The 25,436-nt window shown below is 37.9% G+C and overlaps 1 protein-coding gene across 1 annotated transcript in view; it reads right to left on the reverse strand.

Moving 5' to 3' along the window:
* The window catches only part of TRAK2 (trafficking kinesin protein 2), a 74,958-nt gene that overhangs the window by 17,054 nt on the left and 32,468 nt on the right, over positions 1-25,436 (reverse strand). Inside the window, exons 3-9 of the mRNA XM_044937232.1 lie at positions 22,960-23,154; positions 12,936-13,012; positions 11,324-11,440; positions 2,404-2,613; positions 1,680-1,758; positions 617-747; positions 112-186 (exon numbers count right to left, since the gene is read on the reverse strand). Coding sequence (XP_044793167.1) covers positions 112-186; positions 617-747; positions 1,680-1,758; positions 2,404-2,613; positions 11,324-11,440; positions 12,936-13,012; positions 22,960-23,154 — 884 coding nt within the window. The remainder of the gene's footprint in view (positions 1-111; positions 187-616; positions 748-1,679; positions 1,759-2,403; positions 2,614-11,323; positions 11,441-12,935; positions 13,013-22,959; positions 23,155-25,436) is intronic.

Below are 25,436 nucleotides of genomic sequence, written 5' to 3' on the forward strand. Positions count from 1 at the left end.
GTGGTTATTTCAAACCTGGTAATCATCTTTAATCATTCTTATTCACAAAGAAGAAAGAAACTATTCATTCCTCTCTCCCATATTACACAAGATAAAGGAAGATCTCATTACCTCCATCGTCAATTGTCTTTGGGCATCTTTGGAAGCTTGGAGGTGAAGTCTCAGTTCTTCCTTCTCAATCACATGCTAACAACATATTAAAAGAGACATATGAAGCCTTCCCACGTAAATGAGGTTACTCTCTTTTTAAGACATCTGGAGAATGTTTTCCAGGGGAGAGTCCAAAGGAATAGCAAAAGCTAACCTTTCAAAAGCCAAACAATAGCAATAAAATGGGCAGAATACAAAATCCATCAAGGTGTTTAAAGGACAAAGAGCATGAATCAGTAGTTCATATCACAACTTTCTGAGGAAAAGAGAATTCCATTTAATGGAAAGAAATAATGATCTGAAAGTAGTTATTCATGATATTTCATGACAGAAGACTAAAACAGCAGTCAGAAAGACTACAGCATTGTAAAAGGACAAGGACTATGTTTATTTTGCTTAGCACTTAACAGAGTGCATAAGTATTAGGTCAGTGCTTAACAAACATCTGTTGAATGAATGAACTTACTTCTTTAAGTTTGTGCTGAAGATCTACAATCTGAGACAAGAGAGAGGAAATCTCTTCTTGGTATCGAATCAGTTCATCACTCTTCCCAGACAATTCTTCAGTCATTCTGGACATCTGAGCATTGGTTTCACCTGGAAAACAAAAATTTAAAAATTAATATAAATATAGGACATTAAACTATGGCTGGTGGGCCAAATCCTGTTTTGTAACAAGCATTGGGCTATCATGAATTGATTTTTCTTTAACATAAATTTAAAGTAATAAACCTGAATAACCCAACAGAGAAAATTGAAGGTTCTTCTGAAATAGACAAATGCTGGGAATTTAATAAGAGGCACTGAAGCCAAAAAGAGATAACTTATAAAGGCAAACAAGCTAAAGATTTTGCCTCTGTCTTTTTCTTTATGAAGGATAAAGCTGAAAAAAGATAAGTGAATTATATATGTTTGCAAGTGCTGAGACACTATGTTTTTGAGTAATCATCAGGGATATAAATAAGGTCCCAAAAGAAATGAGAATCAAACTTAACAAATATAACAAAGGCTATACACTTACAGAGAGATTCAAACTTTTTCTCTAGTAAAGCTGATCTTTTTCCAACTGATTTATTTTTTTTTAATTTAGGTAATAATACATGAAAGCAAAATATATTCCTTTATAGAAACCCAGTTTGCATTTAACAAATACTCACTGAATGTTATATTTTACACCATCATTTAAGCTCTAGTTTTGCTACTAATCAGTTTCCTGACTTTGGCAATCATATTCTCTACAGGACTATTTCTGCACCAACAACATAAGAGTTTTGGTTCCTTTCATTTTAATATGCTGTAACAGGCAGAAATATAGGTCTTTATTTAATGATGACAAAGATATTTCTTAAAAATACAAATGGAACTTTATTTAGAGTTGTGGGCTCAATGTTATATTCCAAGATTTTTAGTAACTATTTAAATTGTTTCTTGACATGTTTTTATTGAAATCATTGATCTAATTTCTGAGTTAGTGATACACTACCAAAGAATTACCCAGAGGCTATAAAACAGAACACATTAATACTTACGAAGTTCTTTAACACAATCACTGACAAGCTGCTGTTCTTTCTCTTCATAGGTAATAGTTTCTGTCTTTATGTGACAAGCCTTCAAGGGGAAAAAATCAGTATGTGATAATATTTTCTAACGATTTTCTAGAATTAACTAAAGAAAACTTCTAATACTCATTTAAGATAAAAGTTCATCACTTGCAAAGTAAAACAAAAACTCATAAAGCTTTATCTATCACAAAATAAAGACTATGGAATAGGACATGACAAACATCTCCCCCTTATTCCTTGCAGGGCCTTTGCACATCACCCCCAGCCCCTGCTCTCCATCATATATCTCTGATAGGCTAATCCTCAGCCTCAGCTAAAATGTCACTTGTTTAAGTAGCACTGCTTTGATCCATTCTCTGACCCTCCCCCATTATATAAGCTCATGAAACATTTTCCAATACAGTTCTTACCTTATTTGTAATGATTTAGCTATTTGTGTAAAGTCCACAACATATATATTGTATGCTGTGGTTTCCCCTCTTTGACCTGTCAGCTTGCTATTCATTTTTCACTGGGCTCTGAGTAACAGTGGAAGGTAATCAGTCACCTGTGCCTTAGCTGCCACCCACTCCACCCCCAATGGAATGTCAATAGCAAGTCCTTAGTTATGCCATATTTCACCCCAATACTACCTAGACCTAAACCTTATAGCCCTTAAGGTAAAGGAGAGTGAGAAATAATGTGACTGTGCCTTGGATCGAAGAAGCATATTCTCTTCTTCCAGTTCCTTGAGCTTTTCTTGCAGCATGTCCAATTGCAGCAAACCTTGAGATAAGCTAAAGGACTCATTGAAGCGAAGAGGTGTAGAGCAGCTGGAATCAGTTTCACTCTCTTCAGAAGCAATGGAGACAATTCGAAGCAACTCATCTTTCTTGGACAGCTCATGCTGCAGTTGATTAACCTGCACATCAAAAGGGCTTGATTTACAAGATAGTCTTTATTTTACATTATTTACAAGTAATATACCTTATAATTTATGGGGCAATTGTTTCTCGCCATAAAACAAAATCATAAACTCAGCTTCTAGGTTCTATTAATTAAAGTAATAAGAGCTAAAAAGCGAGTTAAAAGCCTCATATATTTCCAGAGCTATAATTTCAGAGCACTAACTCAATGAATATAGTTTTTTCTATAGTAGGTGAAAAGAAAAGCCAATTTCCATATTCAATATAATTGGAATATAGGAGGAAATTTCACATAAGGTGACATATTCACAGTTCAAAACAAAACAGAAGAAACTTCAAAATATCAGAATAGAACCTTATTTCAAATTCTCATTCTAAAGGTATTTTCCCCCTTAATTTCCATTTTATTTATTTATTTTATTATTACAATATTGTATTGGTTTTGCCATACATTGACATGAATCCACCACGGGGCTACATGTGTTCCCCATCCTGAACCCCCCTCCCACTTCCCTCCCCATCCCATCCCTCTGGGTCATCACTGTGTACCAGCCCTGAGCATCCTGTATCATGCATCCAACCTGGACTGGTGATTCATTTCACTATGATAATATACATGTTTCAATGCCATTCTCCCAAATCATCCCACCCTCCGCCTCTCCCACAGAGTCCAAAAGACTGTTCTATACATCTGTGTCTCTTTTGCTATCTCGCATACAGGGTTATCATTACCATCTTTCTAAATTCCATATATATGTATTAGTATACTGTATTGGTGTTTTTCTTTCTGGCTTACTTCACTCTGTATAACAGGCTCCAGTTTCATCAGCTCATTAGAACTGATTCAAATGTATTCTTTTTAATGGCTGAGTAATACTCCATTGTGTATATGTACCACAGCTTTCTTATCCATTTGTCTGCTGATGGACACCTAGGTTACTTCCATGTCCTGGCTTTATAAATAGTGCTGCGATGAACAGTGGGGTACATGTGTCTCTTTCAATTCTGGTTTTCTCAGTGTGTATGCCCAGAAGTGGGATTGCTGGGTCGTATGGCAGTTCTATTTCCAGTTTTTTAAGGAATCTCCACACTGTTCTCCATAGTGGCTGTACTAGTTTGCATTCCCACCAACAGTGTAAGAGGGTTCCCTTTTCTCCACACCCTCTCCAGCATTTATTGCTTGTAGACTTTTGGATAGCAGCCATTCTGACTAGTGGGAAATGGTACCTCATTGTGGTTTTGATTTGTTTTCTCTGATAATGAGTGATGTTGAGCATCTTTCAAGTGTTTGTTAGCCATCTGTATGTCTTCTTTGGAGAAAGGTCTGTTTAGTTCTTCGGCCCATTTTTTGATTGGGTCATTTATTTTTCTGGAATTGAGCTGCAGGAGTTGCTTCTATATTTTTGAGATTAGTTGTTTGTCAGTTGCATCATTTGCTATTATTTTCTCCCATTCTGAAGGCTGTCTTTTCACCTTGCTTATAGTTTCCTTTGTTGTGCAGAAGCTTTTAATTTTAATTAGGTCCCATTTGTTTATTTCATGAAATTAAAAGACACTTACTCCTTGGAAGGAAAGTTATGACCAACCTAGATAGCATATTGAAAAGCAGAGACATTACTTTGCCAACAAAGGTTCGTCTAGTCAAGGCTATGGTTTTTCCTGTGGTCATGTATGGATGTGAGAGTTGGACTGTGAAGAAGGCTGAGCGCCGAAGAATTGATGCTTTTGAACTGTGGTGTTGGAGAAGACTCTTGAGAGTCCCTTGGACTGCAAGGAGATCCAACCAGTCCATTCTGAAGGAGATCGGCCCTGGGATTTCTTTGGAAGGAACGATGCTAAAGCTGAAACTCCAGTACTTTGGCCACCTCATGGGAAGAGTTGACTCATTGGAAAAGACTCTGATGCTGGGAGGGATTGGGGGCAGGAGGAGAAGGGGAAGACAGAGAATGAGATGGCTGGATGGCATCACTGACTCGATGGACGTGAGTCTGGGTGAACTCCAGGAGCTGGTGATAGACAGGGAGGCCTGGCGTGCTGCGATTCATGGGGTCACAAAGAGTCGGACACGACTGAGTGACTGAGCTGAACTGAACTGTTTATTTTTGCTTTTATTTCCAATATTCTGGGAGATGGGTCATAGAGGATCCTGCTGTGATGTATGTTGGAGAGTGTTTTGCCTATGTTCTCCTCTAGGAGTTTTATAGTTTCTGGTCTTACATTTAGATCTTTAATCCATTTTGAGTTTATTTTTGTGTATGGTGTTAGAAAGTGTTCTAGTTTCATCCTTTTACAAGTGGTTGACCAGTTTTCCCAGCACCACTTGTTAAAGAGATTGTCTTTCCTCTATTGTATATTCTTGCCCCCTTTGTGGAAGGTAAGGTGTCCATAGGTGTGTGGATTTATCTCTGGGCTTTCTATTTTGTTCCATGGATCTATATTTCTGTCTTTGTGCCAGTACCATACTGTCTTAATGACTGTGGCTTTGTAGTAGAGCCTGAAGTCAGGCAGGTTGATTCCTCCAGTTCCATTCTTCTTTCTCAAGATTGCTTTGGCTATTTGAGGTTTTTTGTATTTCCATACAAATTGTGAAATTATCTGTTCTAGCTCTGTGAAAAATACCGTTGGCAGCTTGATAGGGATTGCATTGAATCTATAGATCGCTTTGGGTAGTATATTCATTTTCACTATATTGATTCTTCCGATCCATCAATATGGTATATTTCTCCATCGATTAGTGTCCTCTTTGATTTCTTTCACCAGTGTTTTATAGTTTTCTATATATAGGTCTTTTGTTTCTTTAGGTAGATATATTCCTAAGTATTTTATTCTTTTCATTGCAATGGTGAATGGAATTGTTTCCTTAATTTCTCTTTCTATTTTCTCATTATTAGTGTATAGGAATGCAAGGAATTTCTGTGTGTTGATTTTATATCCTGCAACTTTACTATATTCATTGATTAGCTCTAGTAATTTTCTGGTGGAGTCTTTAGGGTTTTCTATATAGAGGATCATGTCATCTGCAAACACTGAGAGTTTTACTTCTTCTTTTCCAACTTGGATTCCTTTTATTTCTTTTTCTGCTCTGATTGCTGTGGTAAAAACTTCTAAAACTATGTTGAATAGTAGTGGTGAGAGAGGGCACTCTTGTCTTGTTCCTGACTTTAGGGAAAATGCTTTCAGTTTTTCACCATTGAGGATAATGTTTGCTGTGGGTTTATCATATATAGCTTTTATTATGTTGAAGTATGTTCCTTCTATTCCTGCTTTCTGGAGGGTTTTTTTGATCATAAATGGGTGTTGAATTTTGTCAAAGGCTTTCTCTGCCACTATTGAGATAATCATATGGCTTTCATTTTTCAATTGGTTAATGTGGTGTATTACGTTGATTGATTTGCGGATATTGAAGAATCCTTGCATCCCTGGGATAAAGCCCACTTGGTCATGATGTATGATCTTTTTAATGTGTTGTTGGATTCTGATTGCTAGAATTTTGTTAAGGATTTTTGCATCTATGTTCATCAGTGATATTGGCCTGTAGTTTTCTTTTTTTGTGGCATGTTCGTCAGGTTTTGGTATTAGGGTGATGGTGGCCTTATAGAATGAGTTTGGAAGTTTACCTTCCTCTGCAATTTTCTGGAAGAGTTTGAGTAGGATAGGTGTTAGCTGTTCTCTAAATTTTTGGTAGAATTCAGCTGTGAAGCCATCTGGTCCTGGGCTTTTATTTGCTGGAAGACTTCTGATTACAGTCTCAGTCTCTGTGCTTGTGATGGGTCTGTTAAGATTTTTTTCTTTCTTCCTGGTTCAGTTTTGGAAAGTTGTACATTTCCAAGAATTTGTCCATTTCTTCCAAGTTGTCCATTTTATTGACATAAGTAGTCTCTTATGATCCTTTGTATTTCTGTGTTGTCTGTTGTGATCTCTCCATTTTCATTTCTAATTTTATTGATTTGATTTTTCTCCCTTTGTTTCTTGATGAGTCTGGCTAATGGTTTGTCAATTTTATTTATCCTTTCAAAGAACCAGCTTTTGGCTTTGTTGATTTTTGCTATGGTCTCTTTTGTTTCTTTTGCATTTATTTCTGTTCTAATTTTAAAGATTTCTTTCTTTCTACTAAACCTAGGGTTCTTCATTTCTTCCTTTTCTAGTTGCTTTAGGTGTAGAGTTAGGTTATTTATTTGACTTTTTTCTTGTTTCTTGAGGTATGCCTGTATTGCTATGAACCTTTCCCTTAGCACTGCTTTTACAGTGTCCCACAGGTTTTGGGTTGTTGTGTTTTCATTTTCATTCATTTCTATGCATATTTTGATTTCTTTTTTGATTTCTACTGTGTATTGTTGGTTATTCAGCAGTGTGTTGTTCAGCCTCCATATGTTGGAATTTTTATTAGTTTTTCTCCTGTAGTTGAGATCTAATCTTACTGCATTGTGATCAGAAAAGATGCTTGGAATGATTTCAATTTTGGTGAATTTACCAAGGCTAGATTTATGGCCCAGGATGTGATCTATCCTGGATAAGGTTCCATGTGAGCTTGAGAAAAAGGTAAAATTCATTGTTTTGGGGTGAAATGCTATAGATATCAATTAGGTCTAATTGGTCTATCATCCTTTAAAGTTTGTGTTTCCTTGTTAATTTTCTGTTTAGTTGATCTATCCATAGGTGTGAGTGGGGTATTAAAGTCTCCCACTATTATTGTGTTATTGTTAACTTCCCCTTTCATACTTGTTAGCATTTGTCTTACATATTGCGCTGCTCCTATGTTGGTGCATATATATTTATAATTGTTGTATCTTCTTCTTGGATTGATCCTTTGATCATTATGTAGTGTCCTTCTTTGTCTCTTTTCACAGCCTTTGTTTTAAAGTCTATTTTATCTGATATGAATATTGCTACTCCTGCTTTCTTTTGGTCTCTATTTGTGTGAAATATCTTTTTCCAGCCCTTCACTTTCAGTCTGTATGTGTCCCTTGTTTCGAGGTGGGTCTCTTCTAGACAACATATATAGGGGTCTTGTTTTTGTATCCATTCAGCCAGTCTCTGTCTTTTGGTTGGGGCATTCAACCCATTTACATTTAAGGTAATTATTGATAAGTATGATCCCATTGCCATTTACTTTATTGTTTTGGGTTTGACTTTATACACCCTTTCTGTGTTTTGTGTTTCCTGTCTAGAGAGGATCCTTTCGAGTTGGTTTGGTGGTGCTGAATTCTCTGAGCTTTCGCTTGTCTGTAAAGCTTTTGATTTCTCCTTCATATTTGAATGAGATCCTTGCTGGGTACAGTAATCTGGGCTGTAGGTTATTTTCTTTCATCACTTTAAGTATGTCCTGCCATTCCCTCCTGGCCTGAAGAGTTTCTATTGAAAGATCAGCTGTTATCCTTATGGGAATCCCCTTGTGTGTTATTTGTTGTTTTTCCCTTGTTGCTTTTAATATTTGTTCTTTGTGTCTGATCTTTGTTAATTTGATTAATATGTGTCTTGGGGTGTTTTGCCTTGGGTTTATCCTGTTTTGGATTCTCTGGGTTTCTTGGACTTTGGCGATTATTTCCTTCCCCATTTTAGGGAAGTTTTCAACTACTATCTCCTCAAGTATTTTCTCATGGTCTTTTTTTTGTCTTCTTCTGGGACTCCTATAATTCAAATGTTGGGGCATTTAACATTGTCCCAGAGGTCTCAGAGATTGTCCTCATTTCTTTTAATTCATTTTTCATTTTTCCTCTCTGTTTCATTTATTTCTACCATTGTATCTTTTACCTCTGTTATTCTACTGTTGGTTCCCTCCAGAGTGTTTTTGAACTCATTTATTCCATTATTCATTATATATTGACTCTTTTTTATTTCTTCTAGGTCCTTGTTAAACCTTTCTTGCATCTTCTCAATCCTTGTCTCCAGGCTATTTAACTGTAACTCCATTTTGTTTTCAAGATTTTGGATCATTTTCACTATCATTATTCAAAATTCTTTATCAGGTAGATTCCCTATCTCTTCCTTTTGTTTGGTTTGGTGGGCATTTATCCTGTTCCTTTACCTGCTGGGTATTTCTCTGCCTCTTCATCTTGTTTATATTGCTGTGTTTGGGGTGGCTTTTCCATATTCTGGAAGTTTGTGGAGTTCTCTTTATTGTGGAGTTTCCTCCCTGTGGGTGGGGTTGGGCAGGTGGCTTGTTAAGATTTCCTTGTTAGGGAAGCTTGTGTTGGTGTTCTGATGGGTGGAGCTGTATTTCTTCTCTCTGGAGTGCAATGAAGTGTCCAGTAATGAGTTATGAGATGTCAGTGGGTTTGGATTGACTTTGGGCAGCCTGTATATTGAAGCTCAGGGGTATGTCCCCATGTTGCTGGAGAATTTGTGTGGTATGTCTTGCTCTGGAACTTGTTGGCCTTTGGGTGGTGCTTGGTTTCAGTGTAGGTGTGGAGGTGTTTGATGAGCTCCTATCAATTAATGTTCCCTGGAGTCAGGAGTTCTCTGGTGTTCTCAGGATTTGGACTTAAGCCTCCTGCTTCTGGTTTTCAGTCTTATTCTTACAGTAGCCTCAAGGCTTCTCCATCTGTCACTTCCAAGGCGGTTCCCTCAGTTTTAGCTTCTTCTGTTTGCTGGTCTCTTCAGTGTCTAATTTCCACCCTGACACAAGGGGGTGGTGGTGGACACTTTTTAAGGCTCCCTTGTTCAGTTGTGCTGTGGGGAGGGAGGAACACTGCAAACAAATAACACTGGCATGTGCTCACAGTGTCTCAGCCACAGTGGGTTTGCCCCCACTCATGGCGTGTGTGCTTTCCCTGTCTACACTGCTTAGGCTCTAGGTTGCTCTGCTGGAAACCGTTGCAGCCAGCCCTGGGTTGTATGCACTTCCCAGGTCTAAGCTGCTCAGGTTCAGGCACTCGGGTACTCCTCAAAGGCACAGATTTGGTTGGGCCTGCATTTTGTGCCCTTCCCAGGTCCGAGCAGCTCAGGTGACCAGGTGTTTGGCGAGCACGGTTGCTGTGACTTATTGCCTCCCCTGTCCCTGCCACTCGGTTTTCTGGGTGTACAACTGGCGCACCTTCTCAGGCGGATGTCAACCATCTAGAATCCCAAGAAGTCTTGGTTAGCAATGAAGCCTGCTTGCAGTTTGGTATAGGGTGCCTCTCTGGGGCCGCGACTGCCCCCTTCCGGCTCTGGCTGCCCTCGCCTGCTTGTCTCTGGTGGGGGATGGGTCGGTCTGCAGCCAGCTAGCTCTGCTCAGGCCTTTGTTCTGTGAGTGGGCCTACTAGTGTCTTAGGTTAGGGCTTTTCACGTAGCTCTAGTCAGTTCTTTGTTCTGTGAGCGGGCCTGGAGGTGTCTTAGGTTAGGGCTTTTCGCAGGGTAGCTATCCCACAGTCTGGTTTGCTCTCAAGTTAGTTCCCTCAGATTGCCCTCAGGACATTCAGGCCCGGTCCTTACTCTAAGCAATGCAGCCTGCACCTCCCTGCCCAGCCACCGCTTGCTAGTGGCCGATGTGGGCATCTGTGCTGCTTCTCTGCTGGGGGAGTTACTGTTGGGCACGGAATCTGTGGGTTTTAATTATTTATTTATTTTTCCTCCTGGTTATGTTGCCCTCTGAGGTTCCAAGGCTCGCCACAGACTCGCCAGTGAGAGTGTTTCCTGGTGTTTGGAAACTTCTCTCTTTTTTAAGACTCCCTTCCTGGGATGGATCTCCGTCCCTAACCTCTTTTGTCTCTCTTTTTATCTTTTATATTTTTTCCTACCTCCTTTTGAAGACAATGGGCTGCTTTTTTGGGTGCCTGATGTCCTCTGACGGCATTCAGAAGTTGTTTTGTGGAGTTTACTCAGCGTTCAAATGCTCTTTTGATGAATTTGTGGGGCATAAAGTCGTCTCCCTGTCCTATTCCTCCATCATCTTAGGACCGCCTCTAAAGGTTTGTATTTTTAAGCTGTGTGACTCTATATGACTTACCAACTTTAATTCTAGGGAATTAGTACTTTAAACTCAAAGGCTTGACTGTTACTAAACATGATATCTTTATATAAAATATAAATGAAACTAGATAGCAAGTTAAAAATTTTTTCCTTTTCTTGTTTGGGTTTTTGAAAAAAGATACTTTCTTTGGGTATCTATGACTTTGGGGTATATTTTAAAATACTAAGATAAGATAATACAAAAAGTCTACACAAAGGAATAAGAATAAAGTGTTAGAGTTTGCAACCCAATGGTCTATACAGTCCATGGAATTCTCCAGGGCAGAATACTGGAGTTGGTAGCCTTTCCCTTCTACAGGGGATCTTCTCAATGCAGGGATCGAACGCAGGTCTCTTGCTGCAGGTGGATTCTTTACCATTGAGCCACAAAGGAAGCCCCAATATACTGGAATAGGTAGCTTATCCCTTGTCCAGTGGGTCTTCCTGACCCAGGAATTGAACCAGGGTGTCCTGCATTGCAGGCAGATTCTTTACCACCTGAGCTATCAGGGAAGCCATTAGAATCTAAACAGGATGCCACAAGTACTGTAGGTACTCAATATAGACTTTATGTTGACTAAGGTAGAGTCACATGAGTACTCCTCTGTACATTAGCATTTCATTTCTCTACTGGTTAGTTCAGTGGATACCAACAATTAACATGTACTGGTATTATCTGTCAACCTATTGTCATCATTTCAGGGACACCAGGAAAATAAATTCTCCATTTCCCAAATCTAACTGTTTCATGCTGCAAATACTTGATCCAAGACATACTTGATCAAAGGCTTGTCCCAGTTGCTCCTCCAGGGTTTCATTCTGCTCAGACAATGCATGGTTCCTCTTTAAGAGAGCTTGTCCAATTCGAGCAGCTAGCTCCAGATCACGATCCCTCTGTTAAAACACCAAATACATGTCTTGAGTACAAACAAAATTAAGTAGTAGTTTAGAAATCCTGCAGTCATTAAAAGTAATGTCCTAGAAAGCATCAAGGCCCATTTTAATGCCCAGATATACAAACGAATACAGGGCCTGACACACAAATGGTGTTTAAAATATGTGGTCAAATGGATGACCACCGTAGTTATAAATGCAAGAGAGTATTTCCTAATATTAAGTGAGATTTATTGATCATCCTATTAGTTAGGATACAGCAACTCTATCTTTAAACTTATGACTTTGGAAACTTAGAAAACTAATATAGTCTTTAAAAATGAGGACAGGGCCTGACCCACAGTAAAAGCCCAATAAATATTTGTTGAATGCATGTGTCTTTGAGCATGGTAATGATACAGTAGGCATGTTGAAAACCAAGGCAAAGCTTGTATGCATTCAGAGCCATAGGCTCAGAAGAAAGCATAATCAAGAACCCTATTGTCAACTGGTGTTAAGAACCATGATATGAAATAAAATAGGGGATATAACAAACTGGACATTTCAAGGCTATAGGGTTCTTCTTTGAATATAGAGAAGAAGGGAGTCTGAAGAAATCAGTGGTAATGATGAAGGGAGGCCCAAGCCAAGAGTTACTGTATCTGGGTAGATGGTAATAACTTAGCAAGGGCATAGGGATTCCCTCTATATGGTGGGGATGAGAATTGTACTCTGTAGGATGGAAAACTATCAATATAGTAAAACATCTAAGTGCCTTATGGTATATGGTTATGCTTACATTAATCACTGCAAATAAAATTAAACTTCTTTTTGTTCCATAGTAACATGAAAAGTGGTAGATGGGTTATCTCTAAATTTTCAAGGCCCACTTATTTCATTTTCAATATAGGCTAAGTGGCATACACAAAATCATTCTGGGGAGCTGCCAGGGGTGATGGGGACATGTGAGGAGAAGGGTACTTCAAAGAGAAAGATAATTCCCATAAGATCAACTGAACTTGAAGCATAGGGAGAGCTCTCTAAGACCACCACTCAGAAGAGATACACTATATATACTAAAAATGTCATGGACAAAGTGAGCTAAGATAATAGCCTGAAAGAAAGTAGAAAAGGGAAGGTGCTCCAAACTGTTGGTGTTTATTTGCAAACGAGCTGCTTCTTGAATGGGAGCTCTGTTTCAGGGTAAGTGACAGCAAGGATTTATTTAAAAAAACATATTTTTTTAAAGATTGTTTTTCTAAGACAGTGAAGCCAGCCAGCATCATTATAACACAACAATAAAAAATTAAGCGCTGTGCAACTTTATAAAAATAAACTTCAGGAGCCATTATACTTTGGAATGCCAGTTGGTTTGAGTTGTTCTAGTTGTAACAACCTTATACAGAACAACCTAGGGCAAAGACATCATCATTCTTCATTGATATGCAAATTTAATAGCTTCTAAACGATCTTCAAGGTTTACTTTTTGTACTGGAGAAAAAGGACACATTCCTACCTCTGCCAGGAGATGTGTAACCATGTCGATGTCATTGTAAGTTTTGGTCATCTGCTCCACCCTGTCTGTGCCTAGAACTAAGACAGTTAAAACAACTGTTTATAAGATATAGAAATAACACAAGGTTTTAATATTCATAAGAATTGAAAGATAACAACACAACAAACAACTCAGGCTTTTACAAAAAGTTATTTAGAATAAAAATACAGGTGAAAAAAGAAAAAGAAAAAGAAAATAAATAGTTCACACGTTAGTCAGGACAGACCAATTACTACAAACAAAATGTATATCATACAATGAATTAAGAAAATATCAACTGGTCACAGGGTAGTCACCTCCTGACTATCTTCTCTTTCTGTGGTGAGACTGGAATTTTGTCTCACTCATGTTAGAAGATATAGGCCAGAGAATTAACTGAATCGTTTTATACCCTAATCTAAAGTTATTGAGGGGTGAGTTTGTGAGGAGTTATTAAAAAAACTAAGATCATGGCATCTGGCCCCATCTCTTCAGCAAATAGATGGGGAAACAATGGAAACAGTGACAGACTTTATTTTCTTGGGCTCCAAAATCACTGCAGATGGTGATGGCAGCCATAGAATTAAAAGACACTTGCTCCTTGGAAGAAAAGCTATGACCAACATAGACAGAATATTTAAAAGCAGAGACATTACTTTGCTGACAAAGGTCCATCTAGTTAAAGTTATGGTTTTTCCAGTACTCATGTATGAATGTGCAAGTTGGACCATTAAGAAAGCTGAGTGCCGAAGAATTGATACTTTTGAACTGTGGTGTTGGAGAAGACTCTTGAGAGTCCCTTGGACTGCAAGGAAATCAAACCAGTCAATCCTAAAGGAAATCAGTCCTGAATATTCATTGGAAGGACTTATGCTGAAGCTGAAACTCCAATACTTTGGCCACCTGATGTGAAGAACTGACTCCTTGGAAAAGACCCTGATGCTGGGAAAGATTCAAGGCAGGAGGAGAAGGGGACAGAGGATGAGATGGTTGGATGGCATCACTGACTTGATGGACATGAGTTTGTGCAAGCTCCAGTAGTTGGTGATGGACAGGGAAGCCTGGTATGCTGCTGTCCATGAGGTTGCAAAGTCGGACATGACTGAGTGACTGAACTGAATGTATAAAGGAAATTAATTAGAATTCTGTTGTGATTATTTTGAACATCTGTGATCAGCTATCATGTGAGCTAATATCAATAAATAAGGAATAGGACTTGCAGGACTTTTTGTAGTTTTATTGTGAATCATAACCCTTTTTAGCTTTAAAATTCTTTTTCTTTATAATAAACTTCATCACAGGTAGGGCCTTGCTATAAAATGAATTGTATATTATTATATTCCTTGTATTACTCAAATCCATTATTTCTGACACTCCAAATTCAGGAATTGCACTTGACTAATTTAGCTCCAAAGAAAAGAACAGATAGGACCCTAATGATTGTACAAGCACAATAAGCAATACCTGTTTAAAGCCAATGATGCATAGTAAGAGAGGGAACTTTTGACTTTGGAGAGCATTAATGAAACAGACTTGGGTTTGATTTAGACTGATTTTATAATTTGTTTGCCGTGAAATGTGAAAAAGCAGAGATTTGAAGCAGAGAAGCTGAATTCATGTGTTTGAGTGAGCTTGAACAAGTCACTTATCCCTTCTGAGATTCAGATTCATATTTATAATATGGAGGTGACAGCATCTCACAAGGCCATTAGGAGCTTCAAATATGATAATTTACTAAGTACTGTTTAATAAACTGCTGCTGCTGCTAAGTCACTTTAGTCGTGTCCGACTGTGTGACCCCATAGACGGCAGCCCACAGGCTCCTCCATCCCTGAGATTCTCCAGGCAAGAACATTGGAGTGGGTTGCCATTTCCTTCTTCAATGCATGAAAGTGAAAAGTGAAAGGGAAGTCGCTCAGTCGTGTTTGACTCTTCGCGACCCCAGGGACTGCAGCCTACCAGGCTCCTCCATCCATGGGATTTTCCAGGCAAGAGTACTGGAGTGGGGTGCCATCGCCTTCTCCGAATAAACTGCTAAGTATCATATAACTATTCATAGCTATACTCCTTAAACACAACTGGTATGTATGAAACAGCCTCAATTTAAAATTCTCTGTAAACAATGCACTGACTTGGGAGCAGAAACTATGAGTTAAGTTATCTTTAGTTCCTTGGACCCATCTTAACACTTAAGATTGCTCAAAAGACACCAGTAGACAGGTTTTACTTTAATCTGAGCCTTTAATTTTTCTTCCCAGCTTCACTGCTCAAAATGAAAATGGCCATTACCCAGAGCAAATTATTAATGATAGTCTTAGTTCTAGTTAAAAGTAAAACAAAGTGCTGGATTGTCAGTATTAAGAGATTGCTGGAAAAATTTTAAACTGAAAACTAACAACAACAGCAACAAAAACAAAAAAAACTAGAAAGAAACATTTTTATTACAAAAGAATTTTTATTTACAAGTAGATAAAAAGGCTCTGTACTTTAACCACACAGGGATAAAAGAAATAGGCTTTTGGGCCTAAGGAATTTTCACAGTTTAACTTGGTAGCATAGCTCAGGAACAAAGATTAAAAAATAAGGCAGATACGTACAGTGTGCGGTCTCTTCTACCTCTGGTCTCAATAATAGAGGGGGGAAAAATCAAGTCAATATAACTACACTGTAAACTACAAAAAACTAGCCAATGTTTGCAAAGACAAATGTAACACAGTGCAGTGAGTCTCAACTCCAGATTCTAATTGAGTTCATTTGGAGGGACCCTAGGGCACAGTAGTAAGGAAAATATGCCAGATGTTCTAATGTGAAGCTAGGGATGAGAACCACTGAGCCAGGATTAACACTCAAAGTAAGAACCAGGAATCCTGGAAACTCAGTTAAAGACAGTTTTTATACAACTAATTTAAAAACTGCAGGACATGGCTTATATTATATGACTGATAAGAGTTGAAGATGAAGTGGAAAATTTAATCTGAAGTAAAACCTGTAAATTAAGAATGTAATAACATTGTGAGATACAAGTCACACATGATAAAAGGGGAATTGAAAATGAAGGACCCAGGAATTATAGAAATGCCTGGAATAAAATATGTTTTAGTGAGGAGAAACTAAAATATATTTCCTATAAATGCTAACCATCTGTCAAAGTCTGATACTTTCAAGCTGAACCTTAAGAAGATATCTCCTTTAATGATCTCATTTTCTTATATGAGGAAACCTGACTGAGAGGAATTATGTGACATGTCTAAGATGGCAAAGCAAACTATTAGTGGCAAAGCCAAGATATAATAAGGAGGTGATAGCAGCTTCCACCTCACAAGGTCCTAAGAAAAAACTTGGGTCTGCTCATTCTCAATGATGGGCTCTTTACACCATGTTGCTTTTTCTACCATAGTACCACCAAGATCAAAAGGCTCTTATCTGATGAAATATTAGAGTACTTATCTGTGAACACAAGTTATAAAACAACATAGGTCCTGATTTTGTTTTTAAGGTGTGAGTATATCTATACATCGGAGAAGGCAATGGCACCCCACTCCAGTACTCTTGCCAGGAAAATCCCATGGGCATTGGAGCCTGGTGGGTTGCAGTCCATGGGGTTGCTAGGAGTCGGACACGACTGAGAGACTTCACTTTCACTTTTCACTTTCATGCATTGGAGAAGGAAATGGCAACCCACTCCAGTGTTCTTGCCTGGAGAATCCCAGGGACGGGGGAGCCTGGTGGGCTGCCGTCTATGGGGTGGCACAGAGTCGGACACGACTGAAGTGACTTAACAGCATATTTATACATATCTATACACAAGAGAGGTTGAAAGAACATACATCAAAATGTTAATAGTGATGATCTCTGAGTATGGATTATAGTTGCTTTGTTGTTCTCTTGTCAGCTTTTTGCTAATTTTCAATGAAGAACAAATGTTATCTTTGCAATAAAAAAAGAGCAGCTCTTCAGTTCAGTCACTCAGTTGTGTCTGACTCTTTGTGACCCCATGAACCACAGCACGCCAGGCCTCCCTGTCCATCACCAACTGTTGGAGTCTACCCAAACCCATGTCCATTGAGTCAGTGATGCCATCCAACCATCTCATCCTCTGTTGTCCCCTTCTTCTCCTGCCCTCAATGTTTCCCAGCATCAGGGTCTTTTCAAATGAGTCAGCTCTTCGCATCAGGTGGCCAAAGTATTGGAGTTTCAGCTTCAACATCAGTCCTTCCAATGAACACCCAGGACTGATCTGCTTTAGGATGGACTGGTTGGATCTCCTTGCAGTCCAAGGGACTCTCAAGAGTCTTCTCCAACATCACAGTTCAAAAGCATCAATTCTTCGGTGCTCAGCTTTCTTTATAGTCCGACTCTCACATCCATACATGACTACTGGAAAAACCATAGCCTTGACTAGACAGACCTTTATGGACAAAGTAATGTCTCTGCTTTTTAATATTCTGTCTAGGTTGGTCATAACTTTCCTTCCATAGAGTGTCTTTTAATTTCATGCTGCAATCATCATCTGCAGTGAAATTAGAGCCCCCCAAAATAAACTCAGCCACTGTTTCTGACAGAATGTGGTCCACTGGAGAAGGGAATGGCAAACCACTTCAGTATTTTTGCCTTGAGAACCCCATGGACAGTATGAAAAGGCAAAAAGATAGGACACTGAAAGATGAACTCCCCAGGTCAGTAGGTGCCCAATATGCTACTGGAGATCAGTGGAGAAATAACTCCAGAAAGAATGAAGGGATGGAGCCAAAGCAAAAACAACACCCAGTTGTGGATGGGACTGGTGATAGAAGCAAAGTCTGATGCTGTTAAGAACAATATTGTATAGGAACCCGGAATGTTAGGTCCATGAATCAAGGCAAATTAGAAGTGGTCAAACAGGAAGGAGATGGCAAGAGTGAACATTGACATTCTAGGAATCAGCAAACTAAAGTGGACTGGAGTGGGTGAATTTAACTCAGATGACCATTATATCTACTACTATGGGCAGGAATCCCTTAGAAGAAATGGAGTAGCCATCATAGTCAACAAAACAGTCTGAAATGAAGTACTTGGATGCAATCTCAAAAACGACAGAATGAGCTCTGTTCGTTTCCAAGGCAAACCATTCAATATCACAGTAATCCAAGTCTATGCCCCAACCAGTAATGCTGAAGAAGCTCAACGGTTCTATGAAGACCTACAAGACCTTCTAGAACTAACACCCCAAAAAGACGTCCTTTTCATTACAGGGGACTGGAATGCCAAAATAGGAAGTCAAGAAACACCTGGAGTAACAGACAAATTTGGCTTTGGGGTACAGAATGAAGCAGGGCAAAGGCTAATAGAATTCTTCCAAGAGAACGCACTGGTCATAGCAAACACCCTCTTTCAACAACACAAGGAAGACTCTACACATGGACATCACCAGATGGTCAACACTGAAATCAGCAGCGCTTCTTAAAAGGCTCCAAAAGGGAAAAATGAATTTTCAAATGCTTAAGTATTTACTATGACAAAAAAGTTAGATAATGCAACCAGAATTCTCCAGTTTGTTTAGTCTGTAGACCACCAAGCCCAATGGCTGGGCTACCTCAACTGCACAGAGTTGCTCAATTGATAAAGGAACACAAAGTATCCTTCTCTGCAGCCTAATCAGTTCTGTCTTCTTTTCCTTAACACAATACTCCTGATAAAGATAGGCTGCTTGGAATGATTCCAAAAGCACTCAGGGCAAGGCTCTTAAGTGTTCTCTTAGCATTTAGGCATGGTGATTAAATGCTTTCAAAGCAATAGACTAATTCCTCACTTTAATTCTGTAACCATGAATGCAGGGCCAAACAGACTGACTTTATTATAATTAATCCTATCAAATTCTACTTTCCCTTCAGTTCTCAGAGGTTAAAATAAAAATGCAAAATGGTACAGAAATTACCAATGCTCTGTGCTTGTTTCCAGTCTAAGAAAGAATTACTCATCAGAGAGATGATAAACATTTTTATAGAACACTTTTGGTTTATGAAGGTTGTTAATTAATGTCCAGTGTTCCTGAAAAAACATGGGGGAGATGTTTTTTTGTCACTAATTCTTTTTTTTACTAATTCTTACTTTATAACACATAGTTTTATACCAACTCCACCCAATCATTTTCAGGATGGGAAATGCCAATGTTGACCCATTTTGATATCCCTGTTATTTACATGAGATGGTGCCTGAATAGTTCTCTCAAATGTCCTTTTTCAAGGTCTAGAGTTTTTACCACAATTATTTAATTTTTAAAAGATTTCTGATCTTTCATCACTCTCCAATTCTTCCACATGAAAAAAAAAAGAAACACAAACAGTTTCTGCATGACAGAGTAAAAGCTGAAATAGCTCCTGGTAACTACAGACAGGTTTTGAGGTTTTAACTCCAGAGAAGTGTTTTTTGCTACTATAATACAGAGAACATTTCTGCAATACAAAAAACTGTCTTCAAAAGAACTGAGATGGAACAAAAAGGAGGCTGATCATATGTTCCATCTAGGACAGCCTTTCTCAATGGGGTTCCAGGAGAGAATTAAGCCCCACAGATAATGATTTGAGAAACAATTTTCTCACTAATAATACCTAGATAGGACATGATGTATAAGTGATAAGGTAACTCATTCTACAATAGATGTCTTAGGGCAAATGACTTAATTCTTCCATGGAACTGGTCAAAAGGAATTATAAATCCGCTCACCTCTATGACTAGATTTATGATTATTGCTTCCTGAGAATTACCTGTTTTATTTCCTTCCTGCAGGTAAAGGTTAATGAGTTTCAAGGGCAGAGGAAAAGTATAACTACCAACCAGAAGTAATAATCTCTAAAACTGTACTTCTCTGCAAAATTCTGTACCCTCCTTCGTTTCTCAACTTCTCCATTTAATGTCACTGTGAAGTGGCCAGTTTTGGTGACAATGCTTCCGATCACTGGTTCTCAAATCTGTGTGCATCAGCACCAGCAGGAGGACTTATTTAATTTAAACAGACTAGGCCCCACCCCCAGAGTTTCTGAATCAGTAGATCTGAGATGGGGACACAGGATCTGTGTTTTTAACAAGTACCAAGTGACGTTTATGCCTTAAATATACTTATATAACCACCCCTCCTTTCCTTATGCATTAAGAAGTGGTAAGGTGATCTTTTATTCCCAAATAAAAAATACCCTGAAAAGCAGATCAGGTTTCTACTTTGAGCCTTCACATGAACAAATGGTACTTTCTGTCATGGTGTGATCTGATTGCACTGCTTGTCCCACATGTCACTGTGGGACTCTCTTAATAAAATTAGAAAACCCTGCAAGCAAAACCTTCTTTGAGTATCTTAAACTGTGTGTCTATGGCAGGGACTGCATGTGTGCTCAGTCACTTCAATCATGTCCGACTGTTTGTTACCCAATGGACTGTAGCCCACCGGGCTTCTCTGTCCATGGCTTCTTCAGGCACGAATACTGGAGTGAGTTGCCATGTCCTCCTCCAGGGGATCTTCCCAACCAAGGGATCCAACCTGCATCTCCTGGGTCTCCTGCATCGCACGTGGATTCTTTACCACTCAGCCATCAGGGAAGCCCATGGCAGGGACTAGGAGGGAAGTATTTTTCTGGACCCATCCATTGTTTACTTTTAAAACACATGAAAGCAAACTCTTTCTGGTTTGGAAGGGGCTTCAGAGAACAACCAGGATCCTTTTATTCATGTGAGACAGGTTCCTATCACAAAACTTTCCCATTTCCTTCCAAATTTCATTATTTTCTTATGGTGCTTTGAACTTCTTTGTGTAAACTAAGAAAGAAAGTGCCTCTGCTTGGCACCTCTTTTTATTAGTTGTCATAATTCATTTTAATGAGCACGTGTCTATTGCCATGTGAGGGAACTAGGGACATGAAGGGGCTGAAACAGAACCAGGGAGCTGAACCCTAGGATCACTTGCCAGTGTCCATAGTAAATATTCAAAACCAAAAAATCTTGACATCTCAGGGGGACAGAAAACAGTGGAAAAAGGTGAGAGAATGGTTTGTATCATGCTTTTTAAGACCTTGGTCAATTTGCTAAATAAAGTAAATCATTTATCTTTTACATTCATAAGAGACAAATTCATAATGAAGTCTATTTATATTTGTGTGAACTGTTAACCCAAAGAATTGATAACTTTAAAATAACAGTGAAATTAAAGTACAATATAGAGAAAAAGTAGGCTTCCCAGGTGGTTCATTGATTAAAAAGAATCTGCCTGCCAATGCAGGAGATGCAGGAAACACAGGTTCAATTCCTGGGTTGGGAAGATCCCCTGAAGGAGAAAATGGCAACCTACTCTGGAAAATCCCACGGACAGAGAAGCCTGGTGGGCTACAGTCCATGGGATTGCAGAGAGTTGGGTATGACTTACCAACTAAGCATGCAGTTACACAGAAAAAGTATTAGTGAACCAATGATAATCCTAATTATTTGCTTCATGATCTTAGTAAATCATATGTAGTTTAATTTTCAAATTGTTGACATGAAAATAGTACCATTAGATGAAAGGAATAGGACAGTTTTCCAGATCCTGGAAGTATGGATCTTGTAACATCCTATTAATCTCTAGTTTTAATTACACTCTTGTTTACCTTTAAACCAAGTATTTTAGAATCTGTTTACCTTTTATTTTCTAGTCTTTTTATGTAAAATTCATCCTAACAGCAACTCCATTAAATCATAACCTAAAACATCTTTCTAGCTAGTCTCCCCTCCCTGCCCCCTCCAGTGATGTATAGAACAAAGAACATGTAAACTAAGAGCACTTTCTGTACCACTTTATGAAAATAATGACCTAAATTTATCCCGATGAAAGTCCAGTTTGAAAATTTCTCACAAATCTAAAAACTCATGGCACAAAAGAAAATGGAATCTAAAAATGTTCCTTTTAAAAAGTATTTTCCAGAAATCTCAAGTAAGTAATTTCTCAAACTAGAAAGTTAAGAAAACCTTAAGAGCCCTAATATTCAGCTACTTAAAAGAATAAACTGTACAGAAACAGTTTTATTTCAGTTCCTAATTCAAGTGTAAACAAAGTTTAAAATTCTTTTTTCTGAGCAGTAAGTAACCTGGTTGTAGGAAAGTACCATTAAAAGTTAATGATTACTATGAAAATGATTTCACAACATTCTCCAGCTAGAATCTTTAAAAACATGGAAGCCCTCACTAGGCAAATATCTAGGAGCTGATGCAATCTCATATCTAATTCAAATGAAAATAGTTTTATAAATATATCAATATTGAACTCAGAGACTCACTATGTATTCTAATAGCTATTATGCATACAACATCTTTATAGTGAATGCATTAAAAAAAGGTAAGCTCAGACTGAAGGCAGATTTTTGGAATAAGGTCAAAAACAACAACAACAACAAATCTCTATATTTTAAAGTTAAAAGAGTGTTCTATTTAATTTTGTCATTTTTTAAGAGTGTGGGATAAAACAAATCTATGTTTAGGACATAGCTGACTTAGTTTCTCACTGAAATATTCTCTCTGAATCCTTATGTAAATAATGAAGATGACTATATAGTGTGCATGTATTTCTCCTTGGCATTATTAAAACTACTTATGTATCCAGGAACTATGTTTCTTAATGACTTGACAAGTTCCTGTGACTATGTCAGTTTAACAGACTAAATATTAAATTATTAAGATAACAAATATAAAGGGATATTAAAATTTGAAACACGTTCACTACTTTTTTAAAAAAAAGTTTCCCTTTCTACTCAGTCTGAGGAAAGTATGAAGGAAAAGAGGAGAGAAATGGAAACCTCTGGGTATGCTCACAACCCTGGACACTCAGATTCTTAAAAATTATAAACTTGCTGCGTTCAGACACAACACAATTAGAGTCATCTCTTCATGTTGTTAAAGCAGTTTGAATTAAAGTAGGTACAAACTAAACAACATTTAGGATTGTCAAATATTGTAAAAGTCAACAAGACACTCATGATCTTTAGTTCAATGGATAAATTCAAATACTCACTCATATAACGGAAAGTCTCTTCAGCAAGTACTGGAGAGAGGGTGTCAGATGCATGTTGCTGCTGGTGTGGGGACTGAGTCCAATCTTGGTTTTCATAAAGAAATAGAGAGTCCACTCTGAGCTTATACTGGGGTAGTTGTTCTTCTAGCAGGCTCACAAGCTCAACTTCAGGGACATCTTCATTGGAGCAGACATCTGAGGAGAAGATTCCATGTAAATGAATCTAATATATTCCAATTTACTAGGCTACAGAGAAAAATCAGTGAAATTAGTTCTGTGAAAGTAAGACAATCAAGAAACATTAGTCAAGATCATGTCACCAATGATTTTTATTGCTGTATCCTGGAATTCCAGTTGGTCTTTCTCTAGGTTTCTTTACTATAAGAACTTCCACAGTAAAAATAATACCATGACTTTTAATTATATTCTATATTGCTTAGGGAATATAACTATGGCTTTAGGTTTAAAATTTATTTCCTCCTTATCAATCTATTTAGTGCCATTTAAAAGACATGTAATCTCAAATAACTCATAACATTTGAGGGAAAAAAGGCAACAAGACAACCAGCAGAAAATAGTGAGTTCAAAAGGAATAAAACGATACGTTCTTCAATAATAGAATTTGACCTCTGTGGAAGGATTCTTCAAAATATGGAAAAGTTACATTTTACTATATTCTCCCAGAAGCTATAAAAAAATTAATATTTACTGGTTAAATGTTAAACAGTAATGTTAACATTCCAGCACATTTTACTATATTCTCCCAGAAGATATAAAAAAATTAATATTTACTGGTTAAATGTTAAACAGTAATGTTAACATTCCAGCACAGTGTCCTACATTGGTACTAGAATAAGTACTTAATCACTTTTACTTTAAAGATGTGATACATTTAAAGTCTTGAATATCTTTTACATCACTACTCTCACCTGCACATCTCTAACTGTCCTTGCATATGCTTCTCTGAACACACTTGGGCTTCTCTATCTTTATGTGTTTGCTCCTGGCTTCTTATTCCAAATGCTGCTCATCATTTAACACCTTCTTACTTTAGCAGTTTTCAAAAAAAAGTTACCCTTTTTAATATGCTTAAAATACTAGGGCTTAAAATACAGAAAATACAGGATGTCATCTCAACCCTCTCATTTTTTAAAGACATCGGGTATTTCCTTTGTGGGTGGCACAGAGAAACATGTTCTAACTCTGGCAAAGAACAACAAAGTTTATTTTTAGAAAATGTACCTTAAAAAAGTAAATTTCAACTACTTGACTTTAATTCAAAAATGAGGAGGCTGACATTAATCAAATATGAGGAGGCTGACATATTAGAAAATCCTATCCATATAGAAAGACAAGCAGTGGCTTCATAACCAAAACATGAGGTACACAATCACAGATATGAGGTACATTTAAAACCTTAAATGTGGGTCTGAAGAAGCTCCTCTCAACCCTTAGCAGATCGTTAAATAAGAACTCCAAAAATACATCCAAATAATATTACTATGAATTCTATGTGACTATTCAAATGTTTTTCCTGCCATGAATATATGACATACATATTATTATTAATATATGTGCAGGAAGAGAAGTTGACTATAAATACATGCAGAGCTAAAAACAAACTCTTAGACACTCAAGGGTATAATGCAAGTGATGAACAAAATTAATATTCATTAAAATAACTACTATTCCATATACATTTTATTTTAATAAGCATTAATGAAATTCTGTGAAAATTCAAGACTACCAGTTGCCTACTTCCAAAATGGGTATACAGTCATGGTTTAGTAGATTTGAATAATATCCTTCAGACTAGCACCTTCTATTTGCTTCTGCATTTCTGATAATGTACTATTTAGTGCTTTCCTAATTGTCCAATCCTAAAATTTTTATCCTCCAAATGTTCTTTTCTTGTGTTCACTTCTTTCTAGCCACACTGCCTCATTTAAATTCAATCTCCTCTTGTTTTTCGGCCTCGAAGTGATCTGTTCTCATTACATTCGTATTTTCCTCCACATCTTCATATCTTTCTTATGTTCCTCTCCTATGCAAAGCTAAGAAAGGCTTGAATTTCATCTAGACAGAGTGTAAAAACCTAATGAACAGTGTTGTTGTTCAGTCGCTCAATCATGTCCAGCTCTTTGCAACCCCATGCAAAGCATGCAAAGCAGCATGCCAGGCTTCCCTGTCCTTCACCATCTCCTGGAGTTTGCTCAAATTCGTGTCCTTTGAGTCGATGATGCCATCCAACCATCTCATCCTCTGTCGTCCCCTTCTCCTCTCACCTTCAGTCTTTCCAAGCATCAGGGTCTTTTCCAATAAGTCAGCTCTTCACATCAGGTAGCCAAAGTACTGGCGCTTCGGCATCAGTCTTCCAATGAATATTCAGGAATGATTTCCTTTAGGATGGACTGGTTTGATCTCCTTGCAGTCCAAGGAATTCTCCAGTCTTCTCCAACACCACAGTCCAAAAGCAT

Source organism: Bubalus bubalis, chromosome 2 (assembly GCF_019923935.1).
Source record: "Bubalus bubalis isolate 160015118507 breed Murrah chromosome 2, NDDB_SH_1, whole genome shotgun sequence".
NCBI lineage: Eukaryota > Metazoa > Chordata > Mammalia > Artiodactyla > Bovidae > Bubalus > Bubalus bubalis.